General features: G+C 45.2%; 1 protein-coding gene across 2 annotated transcripts in view; it reads right to left on the reverse strand.

The window, feature by feature from the left end:
• Positions 1-27,692, reverse strand: part of XPO6 (exportin 6) — a 108,889-nt gene that overhangs the window by 38,377 nt on the left and 42,820 nt on the right. For both annotated transcript variants that reach the window (XM_004586837.2, XM_004586836.2), the window contains exons 5-9: positions 24,449-24,608; positions 23,638-23,715; positions 15,478-15,931; positions 12,236-12,362; positions 5,121-5,230 (exon numbers count right to left, since the gene is read on the reverse strand). In XM_004586837.2, the coding sequence (XP_004586894.2) occupies positions 5,121-5,230; positions 12,236-12,362; positions 15,478-15,931; positions 23,638-23,715; positions 24,449-24,608 (929 nt within the window). The remainder of the gene's footprint in view (positions 1-5,120; positions 5,231-12,235; positions 12,363-15,477; positions 15,932-23,637; positions 23,716-24,448; positions 24,609-27,692) is intronic.

Here is a 27,692-nt window from a genome sequence, read left to right on the forward strand (position 1 = left end):
CTGGCTGTCTGGGGCAATCAACACAAGGACCTAAAGAACGCCCAGAGCTCTGATGTAAACCTAGGTGACGCCCTGTCTCAGCCATACCACAGCGCCCTGTAACAACAGCACTTCCTCTTTACTAGGCAGAGTAACCCACTTCAAAAGGAGAAGAGCAGTTTTTCTCACGCTCACTCATCTGTTTACAGTCCAGTGTACTGTGACCCGGCACCCTGTGCTGCTCCGTGGCCAGTATTTACTGGCATTCTCCTGTCACGGGGGCTTAGGAGACATGACGCAATGACTTCGGGTTGGTTGCTTTACGTGCTCATGTTTCATCATCTTCTTGGATAATCAAGTTTCTGCACAGGTGTCTCCCCTTATCCAGGTGAGCACAAGAGAAGGGGCAACAAAGAAAGGGAAAGAGGGGTGTCTTACACCCTTCCATTCTCTCAACAGCTTGTGAGGGCAGCATAACTACGCCCAGATACAATTTCTGTGTGGAATAGATACAAATGAGGAAAAGGACACCGAAATTGAGGTCCTTCCACCACCTCCACGGGATGATGAGGCCACACCAGCCCTCGGGGAGGTCTGCTCGGCAGGGTCAATGGCAGCACTCATCCCATGAACACCTAAGCCTTGTTCTCTACAGTCCTGGTCAAGAAATGCCAGAGCACTCTCAACGCGGCAGGAACAGAGCTACGGCGCCTATGACCGAGAACAACCCAGGTCCACTTGTGCTTCTAAATCCGTAGCCTGCAAAGGCTATCGTTTTGTTGTGATGAATGATGCAAAACCTACAAACCACAAGGGACAGGAACTGAGCACTGACTCTGTGGTTGAGCCACACCTACGGTTCCCATTTCAGGTGCCTGGAACACATTTTTGACTGCCTCCTGCAAGACCAGCTGCTTCTGCAATTACAGCTTCAGTCACACATGCTGACTCCCAGAGCAGGCCACCTTCTCCCAGAGAGTTCACTAGTTACAAGCCATCTGATCACATTTACATGTCCTAGCTAACACAAACGGCAGCGGCAGCAGCAGCCTGCATCCTTTACCAGCTGCTGTGGCAAGACACAACTTCTCTGATACATTGGAGTGGCTCTTGAAACTTTCAACACTCTCATTTCACAGCTTTTGAGGAACAGGTGTTGGGCCTGGCAGTCAGGTCACCACTTCATAGCCTGGGTCCCATAGCAGAGGGCCTGGGGGTTTGAGTTCCAGCTCTGCTCCCAATTGCAGCTTACGATTAATGAGCACCCTGGGAGGCTGTGGTGACTGGGCTCCTTACACCTATATGGGAAATCTGCATTGGGTTGCCAGCCACTGCGGGCATTTGGGAACCAACTAGAGACGGAAGCTCTCACTCGCTCTCCCTCTCTGTTGTGTGCTCTAATAATTTTTTTAAAAAGCATCTGAGCACATTTACATAAATAGTAACATCAGGGGTAACCAAAAATAAAATAAAGATTTATTTATTTATTTATTTATTTACTCATTTGAAAAGCAAAGTGATACATACAGAAAGGAAAAGAGAGAGAAAGATCCTCCACCCACTTTGTTATTCCCCCAAATGCAACAGTGGGGGCTAAGCCAGGGTGAAAGCAAGAATGGAATTCCATCCAGTTCTTCCAAGTGAGTGTAAGGGACCAAGCCACATTAGCAGAGAACTGAATCAGAAGTGTAATAGCTGGAGCTCCAAATGACATTTCAAATGCAGGCTGCTGGCATTGCTAGCAGCAGCCTAACTCGCTATGCCATGCGCCAGCCTCCCCCAAATATATTATAAACTCAAGTTCAAATATTTCCTCTGTGTAGCTCAGTGGACCGATAGCTGCTGTTTTGCAGTCTCCCACCCCAGACCAATGGGCAATATCTGACAATTGGTTCCCCAGGCGGTGGTTAGTATATAACAGCATAAAAAACAGACAACTCTGAAGAGTTTGCTTATTTTGCTTACAGAAGTTACAAAAGTATTATTCATAAGTGTTATGCCTAAAAATCTAAGGAACACTGGGGTTGGCATGACGGCTCAACATTAATTAATCCTCAGGCTGCAAATGCCAGCAAGCCATATGGGCACTGGTTTGTGTCCCGGCTGCTCCACTTCCCATCCAGCTCCCTGCTTGTGGTCTGGGAAAGCAGTGGAGGACAGCCCAGAGCCTTGGGACCCTGTACCAACGTGCAAGACCCAGAAGAGGCTCTTAGCTCCTGGTTTCGGATTGCTCAGTTCCAGCGGCTGCAGCCATATGGAGAGTGAACCAATGGATGGCAGATCATTCTCTGTCTCATTCTCTTTGTAAATCTGTCTTCCCAGTAAAAATAAAAATTTTTTTTTAAGATTTATTTATTTGTTTTTTATTACAAAGTCAGATGTACAGAGAGGAGGAGAAACAGAGAGGAAGATCTTCCATCCGATGATTCACTCCCCAAGTGACTGCAATGGCTGGTGCTGCGCCGATCCGAAGCCAGGAACCAGGAACCTCTTCTGGGTCTCCCACGCGGGTGCAGGGTCCCAATGCTTTGGGCCGTCCTCAATTGCTTTCCCAGGCCACAAGCAGGGAGCTGGATGGGAAGTGGAGCTGCCAGGATTAGAACCGGCGCCCATATGGGATCCCGGCACGTTCTAGGCAAGGAATTTAGCTGCTAGGCCACGCCGCCGGGCCCAAAATAAAATCTTTTAAAATAAGAATCTAAAGAAAATTTAGGAAGCCTCATTTAGAATGATTATGAGAAAAAATTTATAATGTTTAAAGCAAGTCAACCTGCACCATCACCAAGTCTGGTCACAGATGACAGACCTCAAGCTGGCCAGCATGCATAGGTGGACTAATGGCTTTTCAGACGGTCCACAGGCTTGCCCCTTCACTCCAGCACAGTCAAAGGGCAGTAACATCTCCTGTGACTTACACTCATCAGCACTGTTACCAGTCAGTGTCTAGCTCATACAGCCCTATGTCTTCCTTGAATCCTAACCATTCTGCAACAGCCCTGGCTTGTCTACCTTGCAGGAGGAAATATGAGCAGCCCAGAACCTGACCACAGAGCAGAAAAGGAGCCTCATCTAGATAACTGCTGGTTCAGTGATCTGCACTGGTGTGCCTTTCATCCCAGCAATCTGCTAGTACGTATTTTCTCAATGGAGCCAGATTCTTCACACCTCCCATTCATATGGTGCTTTAAAATGCATTTTCATAGTAATCACTTCCTTAGCTGATTCTCTCAACCAGCCTGCACAATCTGGAATATAGAAAAATATAAATATATACTACCAAATATAGAAAAACCAGGCACAAACAGAACTAAAAGACATGCCTGTTCAGCACGCAAGAAAAAGATAAGGACAGAAGTACCTTTTAGTCAACAACCCTCATTCAAAAACACGATTGCTTAAAGTTGGCAACGTCACCAGAAACAGGACCTACTATTGTGTAATACACTTTCTGATACAGAAACATACAACTCTAGCATTAGCCACAGAACAGACCCCGCAGTCATTAAGAAAGCTATTCTGCAATCACAAAAACGTTTGCCAATCATCACCAAAAAATGTTGAAATTTGCAATGCAAATATTCTACTGAGAATCTTGAAAAGTCACAGAACTACAGCAATGAAAGGGTTTTCAATGTGCGTTCTGGCCGCTCTCCCAGGCAGAGCCTCTCCTCTCCAGCAGCATCAACCGGCGCATTCCTGGGGCAGCAATGTTCACAACCTCCCCACCAGGGGCTGAGCTACAGTCTGCCCAAGTTCATTATTTAATTTCATGCCTCAACAATTATTATCATCCTTCCCTTTTTACAAAGCAGGTAACAGAAGCCCTCGGTGGCTACCCAAGAGCTACAAACCCAGGATTCAAATCAAGGGCCACCTGAGTCCCAGACATGGCATCACCCCCCACCCCATCCACTAGATGGGATTTTGGGCTCTGGCTTCAGCCTGTCAATATCCCACCTGTCATGGACATTTGGGGAATGAATCATAAGATGAAAGATTTCTCTCTCTCCCTCCCTCCCCTTCTCTTTGCCTTCCAAATACATCTTTAAAACATACATATATGCATACATAAATACTGTGCAAAGAAGCAAAAATCACACCCAAATGGAGTGAGCTCTGCAGGCCCTTTAAGTCAGTACAGTAAAGTCCTTCGGGTTGGACGCCTTAGTGTGTGGTCGCAGCCCTCGACTGCACACATGTCCTAGAAATCAAAGTGCAGGGCTAGTGTAATAGAAAACCTCTTGGAGCCTACACTGTAAAATACGGGGCTTTGCCTCCTTCTTACCCTCCTATGCAGAATCTGACTACACTGCTGTCACACACAGAACAATGTGTATATTTTGCAAAGAAAAGCAGTCATTTCACTTGCTCCGTATTTGGATCCTGACTTCACATTCTTAGCACGCGGAATCTATAACTCTGCCCGTCCCATATCCCACAGCCATCTCCCACTACTATCTCCTCCATATCCAGTGGCCCTAAGATAACATTGTACAGGAAACGTTTTCTGCCCACAAGCAAGAAAAATGCACTTGAGAAACAAATGGACGGGCAGGACCAAACCTTTCCCCATTTTCTATTTCACAAATTCCAAAAGAGATTATCTCAGAAGGGCAAGATTACGGATTAATTTCTTTCGCATCTTTCTACATATCTTTTCTTAGCTTTAAAAATAAATATGTATTTTCTTTCTTAACAGACATCCACTAATTTACTTGGGAGGTTTTCAAACACATACTAAAGGAAAGGAGTTAGAGCCCCTTCCACATAACTATCAACCTAGGCCAACCCTGTCACTTCCACACACCAACAACTTCCCTTTTACCCCAGAGGGCTATTTTAAACAAACCCCAGATGTCATATCATTCCATCCAATAAATGTATGTATTTATTAGTATCTCTAAAATAACGGTCTTAGAAAAATAAACACACCACTAAAGTATTCTCACACTTAAATAAATACACATTGCAAATAGTAATAGAATATTTAAATAAAGCAAACAGAAGAAAGAGCTCCATGTTCACACTGCCTAGATAGTACCTGGGAGTCTGTCCCTCCGGCCAGGTGCAGCGCACTGCAAGCTGCCCTTGCAGGCCAGGGTGACGTGCTATTTCTCATCATCACTGTTTCTGGGGTTTACCTGTTGAGAACTGCTTCCTTGTCTCCCAGACGACTCTTAATTTTACTCGTCAGATAGTCCAAAAAGAGTGTCCAGATATCCAAACAGGAGAAGTAACCTTCATGAGTAGGCTACGATATAAAAGAAATCCAAACAAAATTATTTCATGCAGCTGTTCTTTAAAAACACACACCCCAGTGTTCATTTCTACCACAACAGTGAAAGTATATGCTCTACACTTCCTCAGGCTCGTAAGCAATTAAAATGAGTGGGTTTTTGTCCATCAGTTTTCACCTACTGACTCTAACAAGGCCAGGATACCAACTAACACAGCCCTGGGGAGACAGCGGCCAGGGACAAAGCGACTTAAGATCTTTAAGACTGAGGCTGGCCTACATTCAGAATCCCGCTAACAACATCTGCTGGCATAGCTGTGGGAAGAAAGGTACCCCCCTTCACTGTCGCTGGGAGTGTAGGTTAGCGAAACCACTATGGAAGCCAGTAAGAAGAGTGCTAAGAGAACTGAAAATTGATCTGCCATATGACCCAGTGATCCCACTTCTGGGAATATATCTAAAGGAATGAAATCTGCATATGAGAAAGGGATCTGTCATCCTACATTTACAGCAGCACAATCTACAATAGTAGAGACATGGAAACAACCCAGATGCCCGTCAAAAGAGAAGTGAATAGACAAACTGGTGCATCTAGTCTGTGGAATACTACTCAGTCGTTAACAAGAATGAAATTCTACCATTTGCAACCAAATATTCACAACTAGAGACCATTATGTTCAGTGAACTCAATCAATCCCAAAAGAACAGATATCATATGTTCTCTTAGACATAAGGCAAACTTCATGCAAACTACAAGATCAATAGCCTTTTCAATATTGTTTTTGCTGTATCTCATAGATTTTAATATTTATTTTCATTTCTTCAAAAAATTTTCTTATTAATTTCTTCACTCATAGGTCATACAGTAACATCGCTTGCTTCAACAAGGTTTTTTATTTTCTTTTTCATTTCTTCAAGTGGCATACTGGTCATTTAGTAGCATGTTATTTAATGTTGGTGTAAATTTCCTATTTTATTCCTATTGTTGATTTTGTTTTATGGCTTTTCATTTAAGGGGATGTATAGTAACTGTGCAATGCAGACTATCATATCCAGATGTGAGGATACAATGCAGCATGCATCTACTTCCAAGTCAAAGATGGACTCCCAATGACACTGACTCTCCACCATTGACCACACCTACAATGTCAGGAAAAACTTACAGAGCAGAATGATGGACTTAGGACTGTTTACGAAGGACTATACTACTGTAATAATATGGGGGGAAGTAAGTGGGGGGAGGGGACTTGGGGAGAGGGGAAGAGAAATCCCAGGGCCTATGGAACTGTATCATAAAATAATGGAAAAAATAAAGCTGAGGCTGGGGTCCGGCACGGTGGCCTAGCGGCTAAAGTCCTCGCCTCGTAAGCACCGGGATCCCATATGTGTACCGGTTCTAATGCCGGCAGCTCCACTTCCCATCCAGCTCCCTGCTTGTGGCCTGGGAAAGCACTCGAGGACAGCCCGAAGCCTTGGGACCCTGCACCTGCATGGGAGGCCTGAAAGAAGCTCCCGGCTCCTGGCTCTGGATGGGCACAGCTCCAGCCATTGAGGCCACTTAGGGAGTGAATCATCAGACGGAAGATCTTCCTCTCTCTGTCTCTCCTCCTCTCTGTATATCTGATTTTCCAATAAAAATCAAATAAATCTTAAAAAAACAAAAGACTGAGGCTGGTGGACAGGTTTCTTCCAGATCATCCAATTCAAATCTGTTCTAGAACGAAAGAAACAGAACCAAGGATATGAGTTGCTCAAGGTCAGGGTAGGAGGAGGGGGCTCCTTTTACACCCTAGACAACTTGACCAATGAAGCAAGTTACTCCAGAGTTAACAATGCACTTCTACTTTAGGGTTCATATTAAAAATAGAAAATGACCTGGACCACCAAAACTGAGTTTAGGGATGCCAAGGGTGACAGGCTTATACACCGTGCAGAAAAACATGCTTGCAGCCTTCCTAAGTAAGAGATTGAACTCATTAAGCCTGACCCTTGGGGTACTGTCACTTTTGTCAAAGTAGGGCTGTCCAACAGGCTAGCAGCAACTTCACCCGGGTGCTGAGAAGCACAGAGGGAGAAAGAAAGAGCAAGTCCACGCGGACGGAGTCTCTGTGCCTGGCCCACTAGAGGGGCTAATTTTCTCAAGAGCCATAAGATCTACTTCACACAAAATCCACGCGCCGAACTCGCCAACATCTGTTCCTTCTCATACACATTCATTTTCAATCTGTGGCCCCCAGCCCTGACACATCAGAATCACTGCTCACCTGAGCCCTTTGGTTTTGCCCTTTGTCTGCCTCACTGGACCTCATAATTGGGACAGAATGAGGCAGAGAAAGAAAGAATACCATGCCATTCTTAGATCCTTTTCCTTCTATTTATGAGCCACAAGAAAATCCACAAGTTTCCAAGTGCATAAAAGAAATCTGTCCAAGGAAAGACTACCACCGGGTGTAGCATGCACCTGCGCGGAAGGCCAAGGCCAGGCGGCATCCAGGCTCACAGCCCCGAGGTCAGGCCTGGCACAGCAGCCGCATGGCTCTGCGGGAGGCGCTGCAGGAGCAACCTGAGGAAGCAAACCACACCCTCGCCTCTACCTCCTACCTGCCAGACCAGGACGTCTGTGGCAGGAAGTAGATCAGGAAAATCAACAAGGAGCACAGCTAATGAGCCGTGTGGAGTAATATGGGTAGCTGGTCAACTGTCCTGACTTCAACTTGCTGAGCCTCTGCTGAGGAAGCTGTCCTTCGTTCACTCGAGCACATACGCCAGCCCTCTCCACAAAACACTGATCAGAAGCATGTGGGAGTGCTTGTTCAGAATGGCCACCACATAAACCCAAGTAAGGGCTAGTCAAAGTACTTTACGACTGCACATGTCACCGCCACAGCTTTGATAAGAGGATTTTCACTCTATGGCCCCAAACCAGAACAAATGTAAACAGACACAGCCCATCATCAGCCACAGCCACACCTGCTGCCCGCAGGCTGCCCCTGACCTGAACTGCATTACTGCAGATACAAGCTGACAAAGCCAGGAGACGACAGGCTGACTCCGCACTTCAAGTCGCTTAGCTTTTCAGGATCCTCCCAGACTCATTTCTACACTTGATCTTAGCCAAAAAGCTGAGATGCGATCCAGACTCATTTCTAAGACATGCCTATATCCAGGCTCGGATTTACTTTCCAGATTTCAAAGCTAACCCGTCACTGAAAATGCTGACAATTCTTTTCATTTATTCATTCATTTGTTCACTTTTTCACTTATGTAAGAAATTCCCATCCACTGATTCACTTCCCAAATGCCCAACAGCCATGGCTGAGCTATGCCAGACTAAGGCCAGGAATCATGAACTCAATCCAAGCTCCTCTTAGCGGGGCCTGACTCCAGTTACCTGAGGCCTTCCTGCAGCCTTGCAAGGTCTGCATCAGTAACAAGCTGGAGCCAGATCTCAACCCAGGGACTCCAATACGGCAGGTGGATCTATCAACCAGCGTGTTAACTGATTAGCGCTTGTTCCCTGACAGATTGCTTTAAGAAATGAAAGAGTTCACAGTGTTTAGCTTTCATTTGCTTTGGTCTCTTTGATTGGTCTCTTGAAAGAGGAAAGACAATTTGTCTTCTCTTTTTACAGATTAAAACAAAACAAAACAAAACAAAAAACAAGACTTAAAAGTTATAACACTTGCACAAGGTAACAGACAAGTAAGGGAAAGAATGAGAATGAGAATGAGAATGAGAATGAGAATGAGAATGAGAATGAGAATGAGAATGAGAATGAGAATGAGAATGAGAATGAGAATGAGAATGAGAATGAGAATGAGAATGAGGCAGCAATGTGGGTCTTCAGACCCCTGATCTAGAGGGCTGGCGTGTGACATAGCAGGAAAGCTGCAGCTGCTGAAGCTGGCATCCCAGGTGAGCACCAGCTTGCATCCGCAGCTGCTCCACTACTGCTCCAGCTCCTTGCTAAGAGCCTAGGAAAAGCAGTCAAAGACGGCCCAAGTATGTGGGCAATACCCCGACAAAGGGGACCCAGATGAAGCTTGGGATCCCTGCTTTCAGCCTGGCTCAGCCCTGGAGTTGTGCCACGTGGGGAGTAAGCCAGTGAATGGTCACCTTTCTAGCTCTTCAGATAGACAGACAGTAGATAAATAGAAATATATATAGTATATATATATATGGCTAGTAGATAAGTAGAAATATATATACATATAGTTATTTTTTTATATACGGAAAGACAGAGAGAGAGAGGAAGACAAACGAACCAGCCCCTTTCACCTTGGCCTACGAAGGAGCAAAAAAATTTAAAATGCGAGGAGAGTAAGAAGGAATTGGGTAAAAAACAGCTGGGTAAGGATTAGAGAAATCAGAGGTTTGTTCAGAAGCAAGGAAAGCCATGGCAGAGGCAAACACCTGGGTGCACCCTTAGCTGTCAGGACCAGCAACAAACACTTCGGTCAAAGAAAAACACTGAGGGATCGGCACTGTGGCATAGTGCGTTAAGTTGTTTCATGTGATGCCAGTACCCCCTATGAGTGCTGGTTCAAATCCTGAATATTCCACCTTAAAACTAGCTCCCTGCTAATGCATCTGGGAAAGCAGCAGCTCAAGTACTTGGCTCCCTGCCACCTGCGAGGAAGATCTGGATGGAGTTCTGGGCTCCTGGCTTCAACCTCACCCAGTCCCAGCCATTGTAGCCATCGGCAGAGTTAACCAGTGAACAGAAGACCTTACATATATAGAGAGAATATATACGTAAAAAAACTCCACCTTTTAAACAGATCATTTTTTAAAAAAAGAAATGGGAAAAATGAGAAGCAGTTAAAGAAGTCATAGTAGCATCATTGTTTTTCTTTTTCTTATTATTACTCTTTCAAAATGTTTACCAATACCAAAATTTCTAGAATTTTAGAACAGAGAGACAACCTGTTGAATACATCATAATAACCATCTAAAGAGAAATCAGACATGTTCCATTTTGAGAGAGAACAAAGCTATGAGAAAGTAAGATCCTATTTTCAGAGAACAGACAAGAGCATGAAGGTCTCCCTCGAGATCATTTCTTATCCTAAAGTCCTCTCTCAAAGCACTCTGCTGCCATCAGGCCCTAATGGCAAGGCACCTGCCCTCCTTGCTCCACTCTGTCTGCCCAGCCAGGGGGACAAAGGGGACTTAATCCACTAGGCAATCATGCTGGGCCCTCTCTTTTTGCATTTTTACAAAGATTTATTTTGTTCTGGCCCAGCATGATGGCCTTGTGGCTAAATCTTCACACTGCATGAGCCAGGATCCCATATGGGTGCTGGTTGTTATCCTGGTTGCTCCACTTCCCTTCTAGTTCCCTGCTTGCAGCCTGGGAAAGCAGTGCAGCATGGCCCAAAGCCTTAGGACCTTGCACCCGCATGGGAGACCCAGAAGAAGCTCCTGGCTCCTGGGCCAAGTGTTTTGCTCTTATGTCCTCCCCCTCCCACAGCTTCATCACTGTCTTCTAATCCTTCCTAGGCCTGGGGAGCTCAGCATGTTTGCCTTCTTGCTGTGCACTCCCCGGCCCCTCTATCAGACGTCTTAACCCTTCTTCAAGCTCTCGTCCTCTTCTGCCCCTTTCTCCGAAAAAGTGCATGCTCACATCCAGTACTCTTCTTTGTACACAGGAAAGACAACTTTCCACACCAAACCCTTGCTCTGAATCCCTACCAGATACATAAAATCCTGCCTGCCTAGAACTGACCTCTCTCTGGCCTCATGAAGCTACTCCACTTTTAAAGCAGATATGCTCAGTGATCCAATAGTTTCAATCCCCATTCAGGGGTGGGGAGACACCCAGGCTGTGAGTTATGTAAGGCCTGTATAATCACCTGGTCTGGCCCATCAAGGTAACCCACAGACAAGATTCAAAACCCAACAAATCTTCAGCAGGCTAATTCTTAAGTCAGCAGCTTTATACACCCCACGAAGGCTGTTGCAGATATTCAAATGGCCCTCAGCAGGAAAAAAGTTTCTCCACCCCTGCACCCAAAGACCACCTGTAGAATGTTGATGATCACCAACAAGTGACCATCAGCAGTGGAGTGGATTTCCCAACAATGGCTTCCTGTACCACACTGGAAATGAACACACTGCTGCTACACACAACACATACGACTCTTCCAAAGGGCACACTGAGCTGAGAATGCCAGACACAGCACGCATATGTTATATACATCTTCATTCCAAGAAAATCCCCAATAAAGCAAAACTAATCTGTGGTGTTAAGGTCAAGTCTGGGTTTACTCCTGGAGAGAGGGGGGTGAAGTGATGGAGAAGGGAGTGGGGAATTTCCGGGGTGCTGGTGCTGTCTTATTTCCTGCTTTAGCTGGTAGTTAAACAAGTGGGACCATTTGGGGAGACAAGAAACAATCAACCAAGTCGTATGCTTACTAAAGCCTCTATAAAGCACACACATACAGGTACAAGGGGATCAAGTGGGATGGAACTGTCTAAAACAACCACATAGCTCTATCAATTCATTTCACATCACTGAAAAGAACAATTACAGAGAGAACTTCACGGCATACAAACCTATCCCTCAACAAAATTGTTTTAATAACAAAATGCACACAAATCAAATTCTGGGTCACTAAGCTGGAAGCTCAACAAAGGCCGACTTTGGTCATGCAGATGATATGCCTCAACAAAAAGCTCAAAGAAGTCTGTTAAATTGGGGGAAAAAACAGACACCACCAAATCTAACTCTGGAGAGCTTCACTATATGAAACTTTGGAGTATCAGTGAATAAAAGGTCCTAATTGCAGACTTGTTTTTGCCTTTAGCCTCTCAGATTCTCTGGCTCCTGGGAGAACTGTATAGTTCTGCACAGTGACCCCTTGTGCCTCAGAGCCCAGTCCATTACATACAGAGAATCACAGTAATAATATCCACATCACAAACTAACCTTATCCATCTTAACAATGCAAGCCCTGTAACCGTGTCTGTGAAATGAAGCTTATTCCCTGGGAGAGGAGGATGGTCTTGGTGCTTTACCTGGTGAAATGTGTACTTGAACAAAAGTGTGAGAAACTCCACCACAGGGAACTGGGAGTAGGACTCGATTCTTCTTAGGTGAACACTCACAAAGAGCCGCAGAAAGTCAGTGAACTTCTCGATGTAGCTAAATGAGACAAGAAGACAAAAGGTGACCTAAGAAACCCAGCCGCCTCCAGAGAAGAGAACTTAAATTCAATCCAAATGTGTTTCACAGAGAATGGTAAAGATTTATAATACATTCGCAGTTAAAAATATAAAGGCCTGCAACAATTACCTACAGGACAGGCAACCCTTCACTCCATTACCACCTGAAACATAGCAGAAAAGCAACTTTAATCCTCAGACACTGTCTTCTTAAAGCTAGTGCTCTCCTATTTTCTAATTCATTCGTGTTACACCCCAATTAAAGGGAAAGCAGATGGTGCCATAAAGCTCATGACCAGACCATCGTGTCCCTTAGTCCTGGCAAGTCTAGAAAGGCCTAGAAAGGCTTGTTTCTTCACCAGGAGTACAACCTTCTAGAACAATCGGAACAACACAAGAACAAGTCCAGTCGGGCATCCAGGGAAGGCTTACTCAGGCTTCTAAACTAACGTCCACTTCCCCCTGGCTCCTGTGCTAATGAAGCACAGCAGGCCCTGAACCCCTCAGAGAAATGTGGAGCATAAAAGAGGGCAGTGCAGGGAGCCGGGCAGCGTATACAGATGGAGCCCAGGGAGGTGACACTGACAGCCCGGGGCCACCCAGCCAGCTCAGGGCAGGCTAGCGTTCACTCCCAATCCAGGCTCTCTCTGTTCACCTCACAGGGAATTCCCAATTCAGTTTTATTTGCAAAATCATTTCACAGAAGAGCGAGGGGCACAGCTGCAAGGAGAAGAGATTTTTGTTATGAAATACACAGCACATCATCACTCTCACATTTCAGAAACTGTCATTTGAAGGCCCTATATACCAAAGGTGACTAGAAAATGAGATGAGCATACCTTCTTAAAGTACATTTTAGAGACAAGCAAACAAAAAAAAAAAAAAAAAAAAAAAAAAGGAGGGGTGCAGGGGACTTACTTGAGCCTTAGCCAAAAAATTAAACAATGGGCTGAAATTAAACAACCCTGATTTCTAGAGCAGAGATATATGGAATAGTAAAGGGGAAGAAGAAGAAAACTACTCCTCAAAGAGTACACTGGCCCAAGAACTAAACGTCCCACATTCTTCCCGGGGCCTGTGCCCCTGAAGGCGGCCATGCTGCATCCACTTTTGCAGCTTTTGAAAATGCATAGTCATTTGTTTAGATAAGCAGAAGGATTAAAAAAAAAAATTGTCTTTGGGGCCCATTAGCCAAATACTTCAAAAACAGGCACTGCAATCGATTGTTCTCAGAAATGAGAAGGCATGAAGAGACTTCAGGAGTCGGAGCTCCTCCTTCCTCACCACATTCTACACAGCTTTACGTGGATATGCCAGCTCATCAACCAACTTACTGCTCCTTAAGAAGATATACTCAATTCCCTACCACCCATAAAAGAACAAAGAGAAGCCCTGGGTAAAATATCAAGCATTTTACTTTTATTTTAAACTCCAATCCAATTAAAAAAAAATAATATATATATACACATATATAAAAAATAGTAATACAACAAGGCTTTCGGTGGCTAAAATTACGGATTTTATTTCACCTCATTTTCTTTCCCTTGCCCACCTTCTGGTACAGGTGCCAATGAACAGCAGAAAGTTAGGGGGGTGGGGAGAAAAGCAGTGGAATAGGAGAAGAAAAGCCACAGGCCCGGTTAAGCAGCTCCCGAGTGACCAGGAGCGGGTTGAACTGTTTAGAATTAGTGCTTGGGGACCCCAGGGCCAGGAAGCAAGCACACAGTGTTGTTTTGGTCACCTTTCTGCTTCCAAGGCCCCTCTCAGCTTTCACAAAGCGAAAAAGGAAGCATAGGATTAAAGTACAAAACCAAGAGCATAAATATTACATGGAACAGTTCAGTCCACAGCGAGTCCATGCTGACAACACCATACCCTTGGGACATAAGCCGTGACAAGGTGTCTAAGACAAACTCAAGACAACTGGCACAGGATGGCTGGTACAAGCAGCTAAGGTTGTTTGGTTTGTTTTTGTTTGTTTTTTAATTTATTAACATATGATGATAACAGCCTTTCTTAAAGCTAGAAAGGATACGAAGTTGTAGGAATATTTTCTTTTGTGATTACACAAAGTGAATGTCACACAGAAGTTGCTTACAATGAACCAAGCCAAAACTATGTACACGTTTTTAACATGAGGAAATGTAAAACAGTCCCAATTTGAAAAGCAATAAACTTAGCTTTAGATACATATTTTGCCAAATATTTCAGAAAAGGAAATGGCTTAATTTTGTAGCACTTAATAACAAATGCAAAGGATCAAAGTGTTAGCTTCTGCTGCCAGGTAATCTGTGACTATTTACTAACTCAATGCTCAGCTGGAAGTTCCAGAGCAGTCAGCATGACTGCCGGGACACCAGTGTCCAGTCTCCCTCTGTGTGTTACCAGCAGCAGCAGCATGCTAATGGAAGTTGTCAGATGCATAAAGGGAAGCAGATAGAGAGATCCCCCCATCTCAGAGTTCCACAGAGTCCTCTTTCAGAGAAAGAGAGGGCTAGGTAATCTCAGGGTCCACTCTACTGAGGCAACAGCAAAGAAACAAATACAGGTGTGTGTCAACCTGTGCCCATGTTAACATCCCCTACCTTGTGTTAAAAACTTGCCATTTTTCTAACACCCACAGAAATAACAGCACTCCTACACACTGCCAAGTATTCACTTGGGGAAAGCCAAACGGTAAAACCTGACAAGCAACACCACGTGAGAAAGGGCGCCGGGGACGCCTGTACCTCCTCGGACCTCTTCTCCTGTCCTTGGCTACGCGTGAGCAGCAGTCAGCTCCTGCACCGCCTCAGACCTGCAGGCGAAGAGTGAGGAAGACCGGGCAGGAGGAGGACGGGGCGGACAGGAGGAGGACGGGGCGGAGACAACAAACCTACACAGTCCACAGCCACGTGTCAGACTCCACTGCGTCCCCTTTACCGCCCTAGCCCTTCCAGGTTCTCTCAGACTTACTGGTGCACACCTACCTTCCCGTTCCTTACCAGAAGCCCCACATTCTGAAAGCAAAGAGGGTTACAGACACTGCGGCACAGCGTGAAACGCAGTCAAAGCCCATTCTCGGGCACAACCAACTGCACACCTGTTGTCATTACCTCTCATCAAGCTCTTCTAGCCTGCTCTTCACCGTGTGGGCATTGTGATCCTTGGTGATTTTCTGCAGGAGGTAGAAAGTCTGCTGGAACATGCGCAGTAAGTATTCCTCGAATTCCATAGGCACACAGTTCTTGGACATGAGTTCGTTGATGCAGGACATGGCCAGGACCCCAAGCCGGCCACGCTCCTGACCCAAGACACAGTTCTGGCTGCTGCCGTTAACGGATGCCATCTTTCTAGCTCGGATGTCACAGCCAAAGCGCGCAAAGTGGAAGATGGTGGTAAGGAGGGACGGGGTGATGCTGGCAGACAGAGGAATCCAACTGAAGAGATGGGCCAGGCACTCCAAGGCCAGGGAACAGATATACTCACTCTCCGCATCGAGGATGGGAATTGGCTGACTCAACAATTTGGCTGAGCTAGGACTCTGCAACAGGTTACTCAGTAGGTCACCTGAAAGCAAAAATAACTTTGAAGGCCCCACTATCAACTTCTTACAAACCAATTCAAATGACTCTCCTTCAAAGACGGAACAAGAAAAAATCAACTTAGTCACCAAAGAAATCAGGATGTTCGATGCCAATTATAAAAAGCTGACAGCAGAGGAAAATAATACTCCAATTCTGATTCTTAGGGGGGAAATCTGTTTTTGTTAAGATTAATGGAATAGCAGTTTCTAGGAGGGAGAACGAGTTGAGATCGGGGAAGCTGTTTACAGCTGTAAAACCCCAAGCCTCTCCACACTGTTCTTTTCTTCTGACCATCCAAATCACAATCTCATTTTTTGAAAAAAAAGATGCATGAGCATTAAATCAATTTTTGAAATCCCTAATACCATAGATAAAGCAAAACATCAATGAATTAAAGACTGAAAATCTTTAACTGAAGCATAGGACAAAGAAGAAGACTTCTGAAAACTGCTCAAATACAAACCTTAACCAAAAGTATGGATAAACTCAAATATCAAAATTAGGACTTTGTAATCAATGGAAAAATGATGGGAAAGTGACCAGGCAGGTAACAGATTTCCAAGAAGTTATGCTTACAACTTCCAACACCAAAAAGTGCCAAAATGTAAAACAAACAAAAATGCTGCACTAACACAAGTAACCCCAATATGCAGAGGAGCAGTGGACACACAAAGGACAGTTTTCAAAAGAAATTCAATATGTTAACAATCACATAAAGAGGTACCAAATTCACTAATAATGAGAAAAAAACAAATGACAAGGAGCCTGGGCAAAGCAAGAACACTGGGGACGTCTCTCATGGAGGGAGAGGTGTGGCTGTGGGAACAGCCTGCAGCCCAGCAGGGCAGTACCCTCTGCAGGGAGCCCAGCCCTCTGCAGTCCTGTGACACATCCCTATATGCTACCACCACGCCATTTCCCAAAGCAACCTTCTCCCAAGTCTATGAGGGGACAGACTGTGGCCTGTGCAGGCAGGGAGTTGGAGGTCATCAGGCAAAATACTGAGGTGCAGATCCCATGGGGAAGCCAGCAGATGACACAGGCCAACATGATACCTTACAACAGGTCAGGTGCTAGATAAAAGTCCTGGCACCGCCACATCACTACTTGCTTTACGATACACAGACACAGGGCAGGAGGAAGGTTTTACAGCATGCTGCCCAAGAAAAGGACAGTGCACAGAAAAATGGTGGTTCACTAGGAGGAAGGGGTACAGCAGGAGAATGAGGATGTGGGGGATTACATAAAAATAATTAGAGGAGCCTGATAAAAACCTGTGATGCTCAAGGGCTAGCACTAAGCACCTGTGGCTTACAATGCTTAAACCATACATTACAGCAAAGCAGGAGGTGTCAACTTTGGGCTGGGTCCAAAACTCTTTTGGGGAATCAGCAGACTTAAGAGAGTATCAAGAGGTCCCTTTCCTCCCTGGCCCTCATCATCCTGCAGGTGTACAACAGAGCTTTGCAGAGACTATGTGACATGGCACCAGACAAGACAGAGAAGTTGCCTTTCACTAAGCCTTAAATATAAAAAAACAAAATTGTAGAAATGTTAAAAAATACTACTTACAGTATCTGCCTCTTTGCTTTGGAAAAGAAAGTTATCTTTCATTAACATATACTAGTAATTAGCTGTAATGAATTTAACATGATTGTTTTAAAATGAATTAATAGATATTGATAAATGTACTTACTTTTAAAGGGATATAACTCACAAAGCTGAGGATGTCTATATTTTTTTTATCTTTTTTTTTTAAGATTTATTTATTTTTATTGGAAACGCGGATATACAGAGAGAAGGAGAGACAGAGAAGCAGATTTTCCATCCGATGGTTCCTTCTCCAAGTGACCACAATGGCTGGAGCTGAGCCGATCCAAAGCCAGGAGCCAGGACCCTGGAGCCTCTTCCACTACTCCCACACTGGTGCAGGGTCCCAAGGCTTCTGGCCAACCTCAACTGCTCTCCCAGGCCACAGGCAGGGAGCTGGATGGGAAGCGGGGCTGCCAGGATTAGAACTGGCGACCATATGGGATCCCGGCGTGTTCAAGGCTAGGACTTTAACCACTACACTTTCGAGCCGGGCCTTATATTTTTTTTAAAGAAAGATGTCCATAATTTTTTTTAGGAGTAAAGGGGCCCCAAGGCCAAAAATCAAAGGATGATCAGCAGACCTAAAAGCCTGCACCAACAGCATGCTATGGGTACCTGGCATAAACAGTGAAGACAGGCCCAACCCCACAGCTACCGGGGCAGAACCAAGAGGGACCAGGAGCCCATGCTTTACAAGCTCTCCAGCTGATTCTTTGGCTTAACTTTGTAAGAGTTCTTTATCTATTTTAAAGAAATATACAGAGGGAAAGGCTGAGACAGAGGGAAAGAGAGAGAGAGAATCTTCCGTCTGCTGGTTCACCCCCCAAGTGGCTGCAACAGCCAGGACTGGGCCAGGTCGAAGTCAGGAGCCAAAAGCTTTATCCAACTCTCCCACGTGGGCTCAGGGTGGCAAGCCTTTGGGTCACCCTTCATGGCTCTCCCAGGCCATTAATAGGGAGCCAGATCAGAAGTGGAGAAGCCAGGACTTGAACCAGTGCTCATATGAGATGCCAGCATCACAGGCAGTGGCTTTACCCACCACAACCACAGTGTTACCCCCTTGTTCTAGCTTAATTTTTGCAAGCAGTGCATTAAAGAAAATTACCCAAACTGAAAGCACTGTAAAATATCTTTCCTAAAACAGATACAACTCAATAAAATAGAAGGGCCTATCCTGTCCCACAGAGGAAAAAAATGACAGAGTGATCAATACTAAGCAAATCAGGAGTGAAAAAGGAATGCAGGCAGAAAAAGCACAAAGGAGTGAATACCTAATTCAAACTGTTTCACAATAACTTTTTTTTTTTTGCATGATGACCTATCTTTTTTTTTTTTTCTCTTTCAAATATTTACTTTTATTGGAAAGGTGTGTATACAGAGAGAGTAGGAGAGACAGAAAACCATCTGCTGGTTCACTGCCCAAGCAGCCGCAATGGCCAAAGCTGAGCTGATCCCAAGGAGCAGGGTCCCAAGGCCTCGGGCCATCCTTGACTGCTATCCCAGGCCATAAGCAGGGAAAGTGAAGCAGCCAGATCTCAAACCGGTGCCCATATGGGATCCTGATGCAAGCAAGGCGACGACTTTAGCCACTAGGCAATTGTGCTGATCCCCTCACAGTAACATTTAAAGCCACAAGATAGTGAGGCAGGGCTGACAAAGCACAAGTTTTGAAAAGGAAGTTCACTTTTTATCAAACATGTGAGGCTCCAATAACACAGTGCCCACAAACTCTCAAGGAGGCTTCCAGAACACAGGGAACTAAGGAACGAAGACACTGAGGCAAAAAGGACTAATACACTAATGCACAAAATAAGAATGAACAGACACTAGCTCATCTTTCACATCCCAAAATACATGGTCTACAATGAATAAATGCAGTGAGAAACTGATTTTCAGAGCATATCAATGGCAGTAAGAGTAGCTAGCATTTGCTGTGTAGCCCAAGTATCATAAATTTGACCTGCATATTCTCCTTTAATGCTCACATCATCTGCACGTAAACTCAGGCTTGGACAGAAGAAGTGTCTCTCCAGTTCTGCAGCTAGTAAAGAGAGCTGAGTTGGAAATCCAGATAGGGTCCTGAAGCCCACCCTTTCCAAAAGGCAAGTCACCTGGGAAGATTATACACCCAGAAAACAAGAGCAGTAAGAAAGCCGACATTACAGATTGAAAAAGGTCTAAAACCATATGCAACATAACACAGACACACACAGACAGACACACACACACACACACACACACACACACGGAATCAGGAAAAGTTAAACACTGCTCAGGTGGGCAGAGATACTCATTTCCCCTTTTAAAGAACAATCTTTTACCATTATTTCTCAATGAAAGTGATTCTATCAATTTTAATATATCAAAGTATTTTAGACAGTTACAGGTTTTCCAAACTCAAGCTGTTAGCACATGAAGGGCCCCATGCTGGAGCAGAGCCCCCGCTTCCTGCTGCTGTACAAACTTCAGACACGGGCCCAAGTTCTCTGTCAGAGGCTAACTCTGAGTCACCTTACCTTCCTGAGCCCAGCCAGGCCCTGGTGGCAACAGGTACACACGCCACAGGGGGCAAGGACTATGGCACACAATGAGGCCTCTTAGAGGCCTCATTTCCATAGCACGCTCCAATATGCAGGCATGCCTGCTATGGACTTAGACACCAACTATTCTGAGAAATATTCCATGCATACCCCTCAAACATTCACTTACGTTTACAATTACAAGTATGTTCAGAGACAGGTCGCTGGACAAGGGGAGAAAGACCGAAAGTCCAAGGAACTCAGACGAGGAGCTGCAGGGGGAATCAGGCAGGGCAGACAGGGGGAGGGGGGATGGCTGGGGCTGTGCTCAGGAGTTAGCATGGCTCGTCCTGGGGACGAGGGCCCTCAGCATTAATTTTCTCTACAACAAGGCATGCGGTCAAGAACACCAAACACTTTCCTCTAAGTTTCACTGCTTCACTTGCTGTCTGCCACGCACACACAGCTGCACAAAAGCATCCAACCAAAGACTGACAGGTTGCCAGCAGCCTCTCAATAATGAAGCAACATCTCATGACTTCACTTACATGTGTCATAGAGGGGACAAAAAAAAAAAAAAAAAAAAAACCACATGAACATGCAATTCTTTTCGTTTTCTAAAAAGGGGAAGTATACCAGTTTAAAAGCTTACTTAACTCCCTAGCTACCACTAACCACCACACACTCAATTTAAATTATTTTGCTTTTCTCAAACAAACTTTAAGACTTCAAAAAATGTCAATACTAACAGGCAGTTCTCAGTAAGCAGGCACTCTAGGCTTCGCTATATGAAAACATCGCCAGCTCATATTTTATATTACACAGCTTCACATACAAAACTGAGGCACCATATAAAAGGTAAGCACCTGGTTTTTTTTTAAGATTTATTTATTTTTATTACAAAGTCAGATATACAGAGAGGAGGAAAAGACAGAGAAGATCTTCCGTCCAATGATTCACTCCCCAAGTGGCCACAACGGCCAGTGCTGTGCTGATCTGAAGCCAGGAGCCAGGAACTTCTTCCAGGTCTCCCACACGGGTGCAGGATCCCAAGGTTTTGGGCCATCCTTAACTGCTTTCCCAGGCCACAAGCAGAGAGCTGGATGGGAAGTAGAACTGCCAGGATTAGAACTGGCACCCATATGGGATCCTGGCGCATTCCTTTAGCCACTAGGCCACTGCGCTGGGCCCAAGCACCTGTTTTTGGTCTGATATTCACCTGATATTCCCTAACTTGGCCCCAAGAAAAACAGTCTACCATGTACAAACTGGGTGAACTCAAAACATACACCTAGGGGGCCAGCACGGTGGTGGAGCAAACTATCCTCTGCTTGAAGAACAGGCATTCCATATAGGTGCCGGTTACATTCCTGCTACTCCAGTTCCAATCCAGCTCCCTGATAACAGCCTGGGAAAGCAGCAGCAGAGTATGGTCCAAGGGCTTGGGACCCTTCACCCATGTGGAAGACCCAACAGAAACTCCTGGCTTCAGACCAGCCCAGCTCTGTTGCAGCCATTTGGTGAGTGAACCAGCAGAATGAAATAGCTCTCTCTGCTCTTCCCTCACTCTCTGTAACTGCATTTCATCAAAATGACATGGCTTTCAGTAGCGGAAAAGGATCTCAGAGTGTCAACAGGAGTGTTTAGAAACGAACAGTTTCTGCTCAGTGGGTTTTACCACAGTAAACTGTTACTGTGAACTTAAACTGAATGGTAAGCTGGTCTCGAACCAGCTGAAGACAAATCAAATGTAAAAGAACTAATCTTTGTGAACTCTAAGAAAAACAACAAATTTGAAGACCAGCCAAAATGTGCAATAACCCAAGCTGCTCACTGAGCTGCAAAAATTAAATCTAAGTATCATTTGCAAATTTTTCCTTAGCTACTCAAATGTAAAATATAACTCTACTAAACCACTTCAAAAGTCTACCTATAGAATCATGGATTAAACAAATAAGGGTCACTCTTACAGGCTTTAAATAGACTCTTAAACTCAGTAATAGCTTTCAATCCAAAGATAAAACAAATACCTAACAATTTTTAACCCAAATATAATACATGGGATTTGGACTAAATTAGAGTACTATAAGCAATCCTCCAAACTTCATGATATATTTTAAATTGTAACACTGCAAGTGTTTCACTTTGCACCTACAGACAACAAGCTACATCTGGGCTTAGGAGAGGCCTCATTTCCATAGCCCAGTGTCTAGGGAAAAAGAAAAAGACTTGGAGCCATTTCTTGTTAGCCACAGCCTCTACAGAACAGGAAGGAGAATGGGCTGGCTCACAAGATAAACTCAGAAAGCATCTGTGATCACTGATTGTCAACAGAAGCTTGAGAAAGAATTCTGCTCAGACACAATTTCCCTTTTCATCCAACCTCAACATTAGCCATTTTTATAGCTGATCTGCACTCTGATTTTTCAAAACGACTATTCAATAGTCAACAATCAATACACTACCGATTAACTACTGCAGATAAGCCCAAGCTTTTAGCAAATTACTGCCAACCAATGGAAACTCCATGCGAACTACTGCCAGCTGGACCCCAGTGTGCCTGGCCAAACAGGAGGTTCCCTGAACCCCTTACATTTCTGAGCACTGTCCCTGGGGCAGCTGCCCAAGCTACAACTCCTGCAAGATGGTACAGTCCCCAGGTTCACACCAACTCACGACACAGAATACAGCCACAAGATGTGAGGAAAACAGATGAACCAAAGGCGACAGAGGTAGGGAGCAGAAAAGAAAAGGTGTGAGGCCAGCGTTGCAGCACAGGTAAAGGTACCATCAGCAGTGCTGGCATTCCACAGGCACCAGCTCCTGTCCTGGCTGTTCCACTTCCAATCCAACTCCCTGCTAATGGCCTAGGAAAAGCAGCAGAAGACAGCCCAAGTGCTTGGGTCCCTGCCACCAATGTGGAAGACCCTGATGAAGCTCCTGGCTCCTGTCTCCTGGCTTCAATCTGACTCAGCCCTGGCTAAACCAGGGAGACAGATACATCTCTCTATGTGATTTTCAAACAAACAGATTTAAAAAAAAATAGAAGAAGATCAAAAGTGCCTTCTTGGGGAAGGGTATGACCTAGGAGTTAAAATACCCATAACTCATTTGTTGTGCCTAGATTTGATACCCAGACCTGTTTTTCCACTTACAGATACCCTGAGGGGCAACAGTGACAGTTTCACTAAATGGGTTCCTGCCACCCAGCAGGAGACTTGAATTGAGTTCCCAGTCCCAGTCATTTCATTGGGGCAGTGAAAACCAGACAGGCCCTCTCTTACTTTTCTCTCCTCAAATGGGAGGGAGAGGCAGGGAACAAGGGGCACACATCTCATGACAGCCAAGGAAAAAAACAAGCCATGCTGTTCAAAATACTGTATAAAGAAGCACAAGCACCTATGAGGACCAACAGAAAATCTGCTGCTCAGGAAAGGACCACGTACAGAGGGAGGTGATGGACAGATACAAAGAGAATCAACTTCTGCGCATGCTGTAGCTAGGCTGCTGCTGGGCCTGCTGAGAGCCCCTGCTGCCCTGAACAAGAGGAATGCCACAGGGGGCAGGCAGACCATACCACTTTCTCCTGAGGTCGGGGATGGCGGCGGAGTGGCGGCAGTGACGCTGTGTTTGTCCCAGACAGTCTCCAAGATACCTATCAAGAAGGAAGAAACTGAGTACAAGAGATGTAGAGTCCAGCATATGAAAATCAGATTGTAAAAAACGACTTACTGACACCTTCAATCAAACATCAGTATTTAAACATTTCTTCCCTCACTGTCCTTTTCTAGCTATCAGCTGTGCCTTACTCCTTCACTTAGAACTACCTTCGGGAAAGTATTGTCCCCATGCATAAGGTTTCTACTGTTTTATTTCGACTTTGCAATGTGCTTCTCCCCACTATGGCCATCAACAGTGACCTTTATCGAGGCCACCCGCATCCACTGTGGCCACTTTAACTCTTATTCTCCTTGATCACTGGGCATTCTGGACCACTATCCACACCCTTGTTAGCACAGGAGCCTTTGGCATCATTCTTTCTTTGGGTTTCTTTGAGCTCAATTCTGGCTTCTGCTCACCAGTCATTGGCACAGCCAGCTTTCCAGGTGCCCTCGCCAGCCTTCTACTCCCCTCCCTCCACCATCTCCGCAGGACTAATTTGTTCTTCTGCTGTGGTTTCCACAAACCATACTCTGAAGGCTCACAAGTATTCCTTTCTCTCTCAACCCAAAATTCACCTTGACCATACAATAGGGCTTTTGAAAGTTCATGGACAATAGAATAAAACAGAAGTTTGTACCTAGTTATGGTAGTTTTTACACTCAGTTTCAAAGTTCCAGGGACCCACAGCAGGCCACTGCCCTCGGCGACAGCAGCGGGCTGCTCACCTGTCAGGAGCCCGAGCACTGTCTGCACCTGCTCCAGCAGCAGCTTCCGCAACTCCTCCTTCCGAGCCACACTGAGGTCCTCCCGGGGACAAGCCAGCTCTTCCGAAGTTGTCTTCAACATGATCAGCCCAAGGGGGGTTGTCACAGGGGACTGGATCAACTGCCAGGAAAACACAAGTTCTGAGCATGGAATCCAGCTAATAAAGTACAAAGAGGCCTCAGTAGCATTAAATTTGTAAAGTAGCTCTGTGCGTGTTTAATCCTACATGAACAGACTACATAAATCAACAGCAACCAACACACACACACACACACACACGTACGTATGTACTTCATGTGCCATTACTGATATTTCAGTCATTGACAAACCATAGCTACAAAACCGTAAAAACTCCCACTACCTAGTATTTTTAGTGACTCACTCTCATATTTAGATAAGCAAACATGCCCATGTGTTACAGCTGCCTGCAGCATTCAGGACACGAACATGCTATCCACGCTAGCAGCCTTGGAGCAATCAAAGTCTGAGTCAACCCATGTCTGTACACTGACACAATCATCTAATGATGCCTTTCTCATCCCGTATCCCACCACAGCTGCAGGTGTACACTAGTGCTGTAAACAGAAGTGACTGGGAAACATGTAAACCACTCTTTGGTATCTTTTCAACACTCAACCTGTTAACCAAACTCTGCACCTCTAATTTGCTCTTCCATGCCTTGTTTGGGTAGAGCAGCAACCAGCACACACCACTAACCTGCAGCAGAGTCACAATTCTGCAAATTCCCAAACAGCCAATCAAGCTACATTTTCTCTCATCTCTAGTATTCATTCTTTCCTTAGAAAATTTAATTCCATAAGAGAAAAGGCACACCTTCAATAATAGCCTAACAATATATTTAGGTCTTTATTATTTTCACAAAATTCAGAGTACTTCTGATCAAAGTAAGTTGTACTAGAAGTCTGTTGAAGTATATGCTGCAATCTAAACAAAACCAACACTTTAAGCACTACATCACCTTTTTCATTAATCTCCATGAATTTTAAATGTAGCTTATCCCCTTATACAAACAGGACTGTTACTCAGACTACAAAACTCAGCTACAGGACCCAGGAAGGCCTCACAAACTGCCCCTCACAGCCTGTGTTTTCATCTCAGGAAATGTAAGCTCCTTCAGTTTCCTTGCACACAACTCCAGAGCCAGTATCTGGCTTAGTAAAGATGTCCACATCCCACACTGGAGCGCAGGGCTCTACACCTGGCTCCAGACCCTGACTCCAGAGGCCCCAGGAGGCCCCAGGAGGCAGGCCTGATGGCTCCAGTCCACAAGGAATGCATGAACTGCACCACCAGGCAGCTCACAGCTCACGAATACAATCCAGTCCAGGGCCAGCTGCTGCTGCCATCTGGCAAGTGAACCAGAGGACTGGAGTACCCACTCCAGTTATTTGAAAGGCAGAGAGCGCGAGAGAACACAGTTCTTCCCATCACAGACCCAGCAGAAGCTCATTCTACAGAGCCGTAGGTTAAGCCTTCACCTGTGGCGCCAGCATCCCCTAAGGCAGATTCTAGTCCCAGCTGCTCTGCTTCCCCTCTAGCTCCCTGCTTATGGACTGGGAAAGCAGTAGAGGATGGCCCAAAGCCTTGGGATCCTGCACAAACATGGGAGACCCAGAAGAAGCTCCTGGCTTCTGGTTTCAGATCAGCTCAGCCCCAGCCATTGCAGCCATTTGGAGAGTGAACCAGTGGATAGAAGCTTTCGCTCCCTCTCTGTCGCTCCACTGTGTAACTCTGCCTTTCAAATAAAAATAACATAAATCTTAAATACATACAGATTTTTTTTCAACTCAAGTACCCCCACAAGCAGAACTATGTAAAGCCCGCACCGATGAGCACTGTGTGAAAAATTCTGCCTAGAGAACCAGGTGTTTTGAACGCTAACACTGCAAGTACACCCTACACAATTTTTCCCTTCATTTTCTGCACATCTGATTTGGTTCTAACACCAACCTCATTTCACTAATGCCCGAGGGGAGGAACAGGAAATGCTTGTCTCCGCTCGGGGTCCCTATATAACAAAGAGGAACAGACCCTCTATCAGCATCTCTTTCCACTCTGAGACCTCTGGGTTCTCCAACTGGACTCTAAAATTTGCCATTACGTCCTCTTTTTTCATTTCTTTTTTCTCCCTGCTCTCTTTCCACTCTGTTTCTCCCCAACCCCCATTCTTATGCTCACCCTGCGTGACTGGTACATACTGCATTCAGCAGTACACACCTTCTTGCAAACAGGAAGTATGTCTATGCTTAAAAAAAATCCTACTGCACAGAAAACCTACCTTAAAGTTCTCCCCTCTCTCATTGCGGGGAGGGGAGAGGGTCAGATGAAAAGATGCAGGAAACAAGTGACTGTGTGGAGGAAGAGCTTCTGCAAAAGTGCACCTCCTCTTACCAGCTTGTATCCAAAACATTTTATTATTAAAAGGGGTTTCCTTTCATCTTTCTCACATTCACCATTTAAGCTCATAACACAGGTCATCTCCACAATCTTTTTTTTAACAGACAGGAAATCCCTTTATGCTAAGATCAAGGGCAAGTTTCTAGTGAACTTCTGAAAAGGTTCAACAGTTTTTATTGCACAATCTGATCCACCACAGAAGAAACAGTTTTGCCCCTTAGCTGTGTGGCCCCAGGCACAAGGTGACCAAGGGCCTGGCTCGGCAGATCTCGGGAATGTAAGGAACAAGTTCTCAGAGGGAACCCCAAGTGTGCTGACACATGTGCAAGGGAGGCAGGGAGGAACCGGGGTATGCTTCACCTTCAGTTGCTGCTTCTGCTATGGACATACCCAACCCACAGAAGCCTAAGTTATCCTTCTGAGATCCCAAATCAACCTCTTGCTGCCAGGCAAGGTGATCACCGCAATTCTAACATAAACTGCACAGATACCAAGCCAACCAGCAGAGTCTGGGAGAAACAAAGAACTGAGCACCACCGACCATGAAGGAACTGAGCCAAAAAACCTTTTTAGGTGGTTTACTTAAAGGATCACATGGCAGTGAAAGAAGTCCCTAACTAGTTTGGTCTTGTTTACCAACACTGCAGAAAAAGTTTATTTATCATTATTAGCAGAAATGTCAGCAATTGAGCCCTGGTTCATACATCCCTAGATCTCTTGCATGGACAAGTAACCAGTAGGAAACACTACAAATGTAAAGGATTTTTTTTTTTTTAATTTGTTTTT

This window comes from Ochotona princeps, chromosome 24 (assembly GCF_030435755.1).
Source record: "Ochotona princeps isolate mOchPri1 chromosome 24, mOchPri1.hap1, whole genome shotgun sequence".
Classification (NCBI taxonomy): domain Eukaryota; kingdom Metazoa; phylum Chordata; class Mammalia; order Lagomorpha; family Ochotonidae; genus Ochotona; species Ochotona princeps.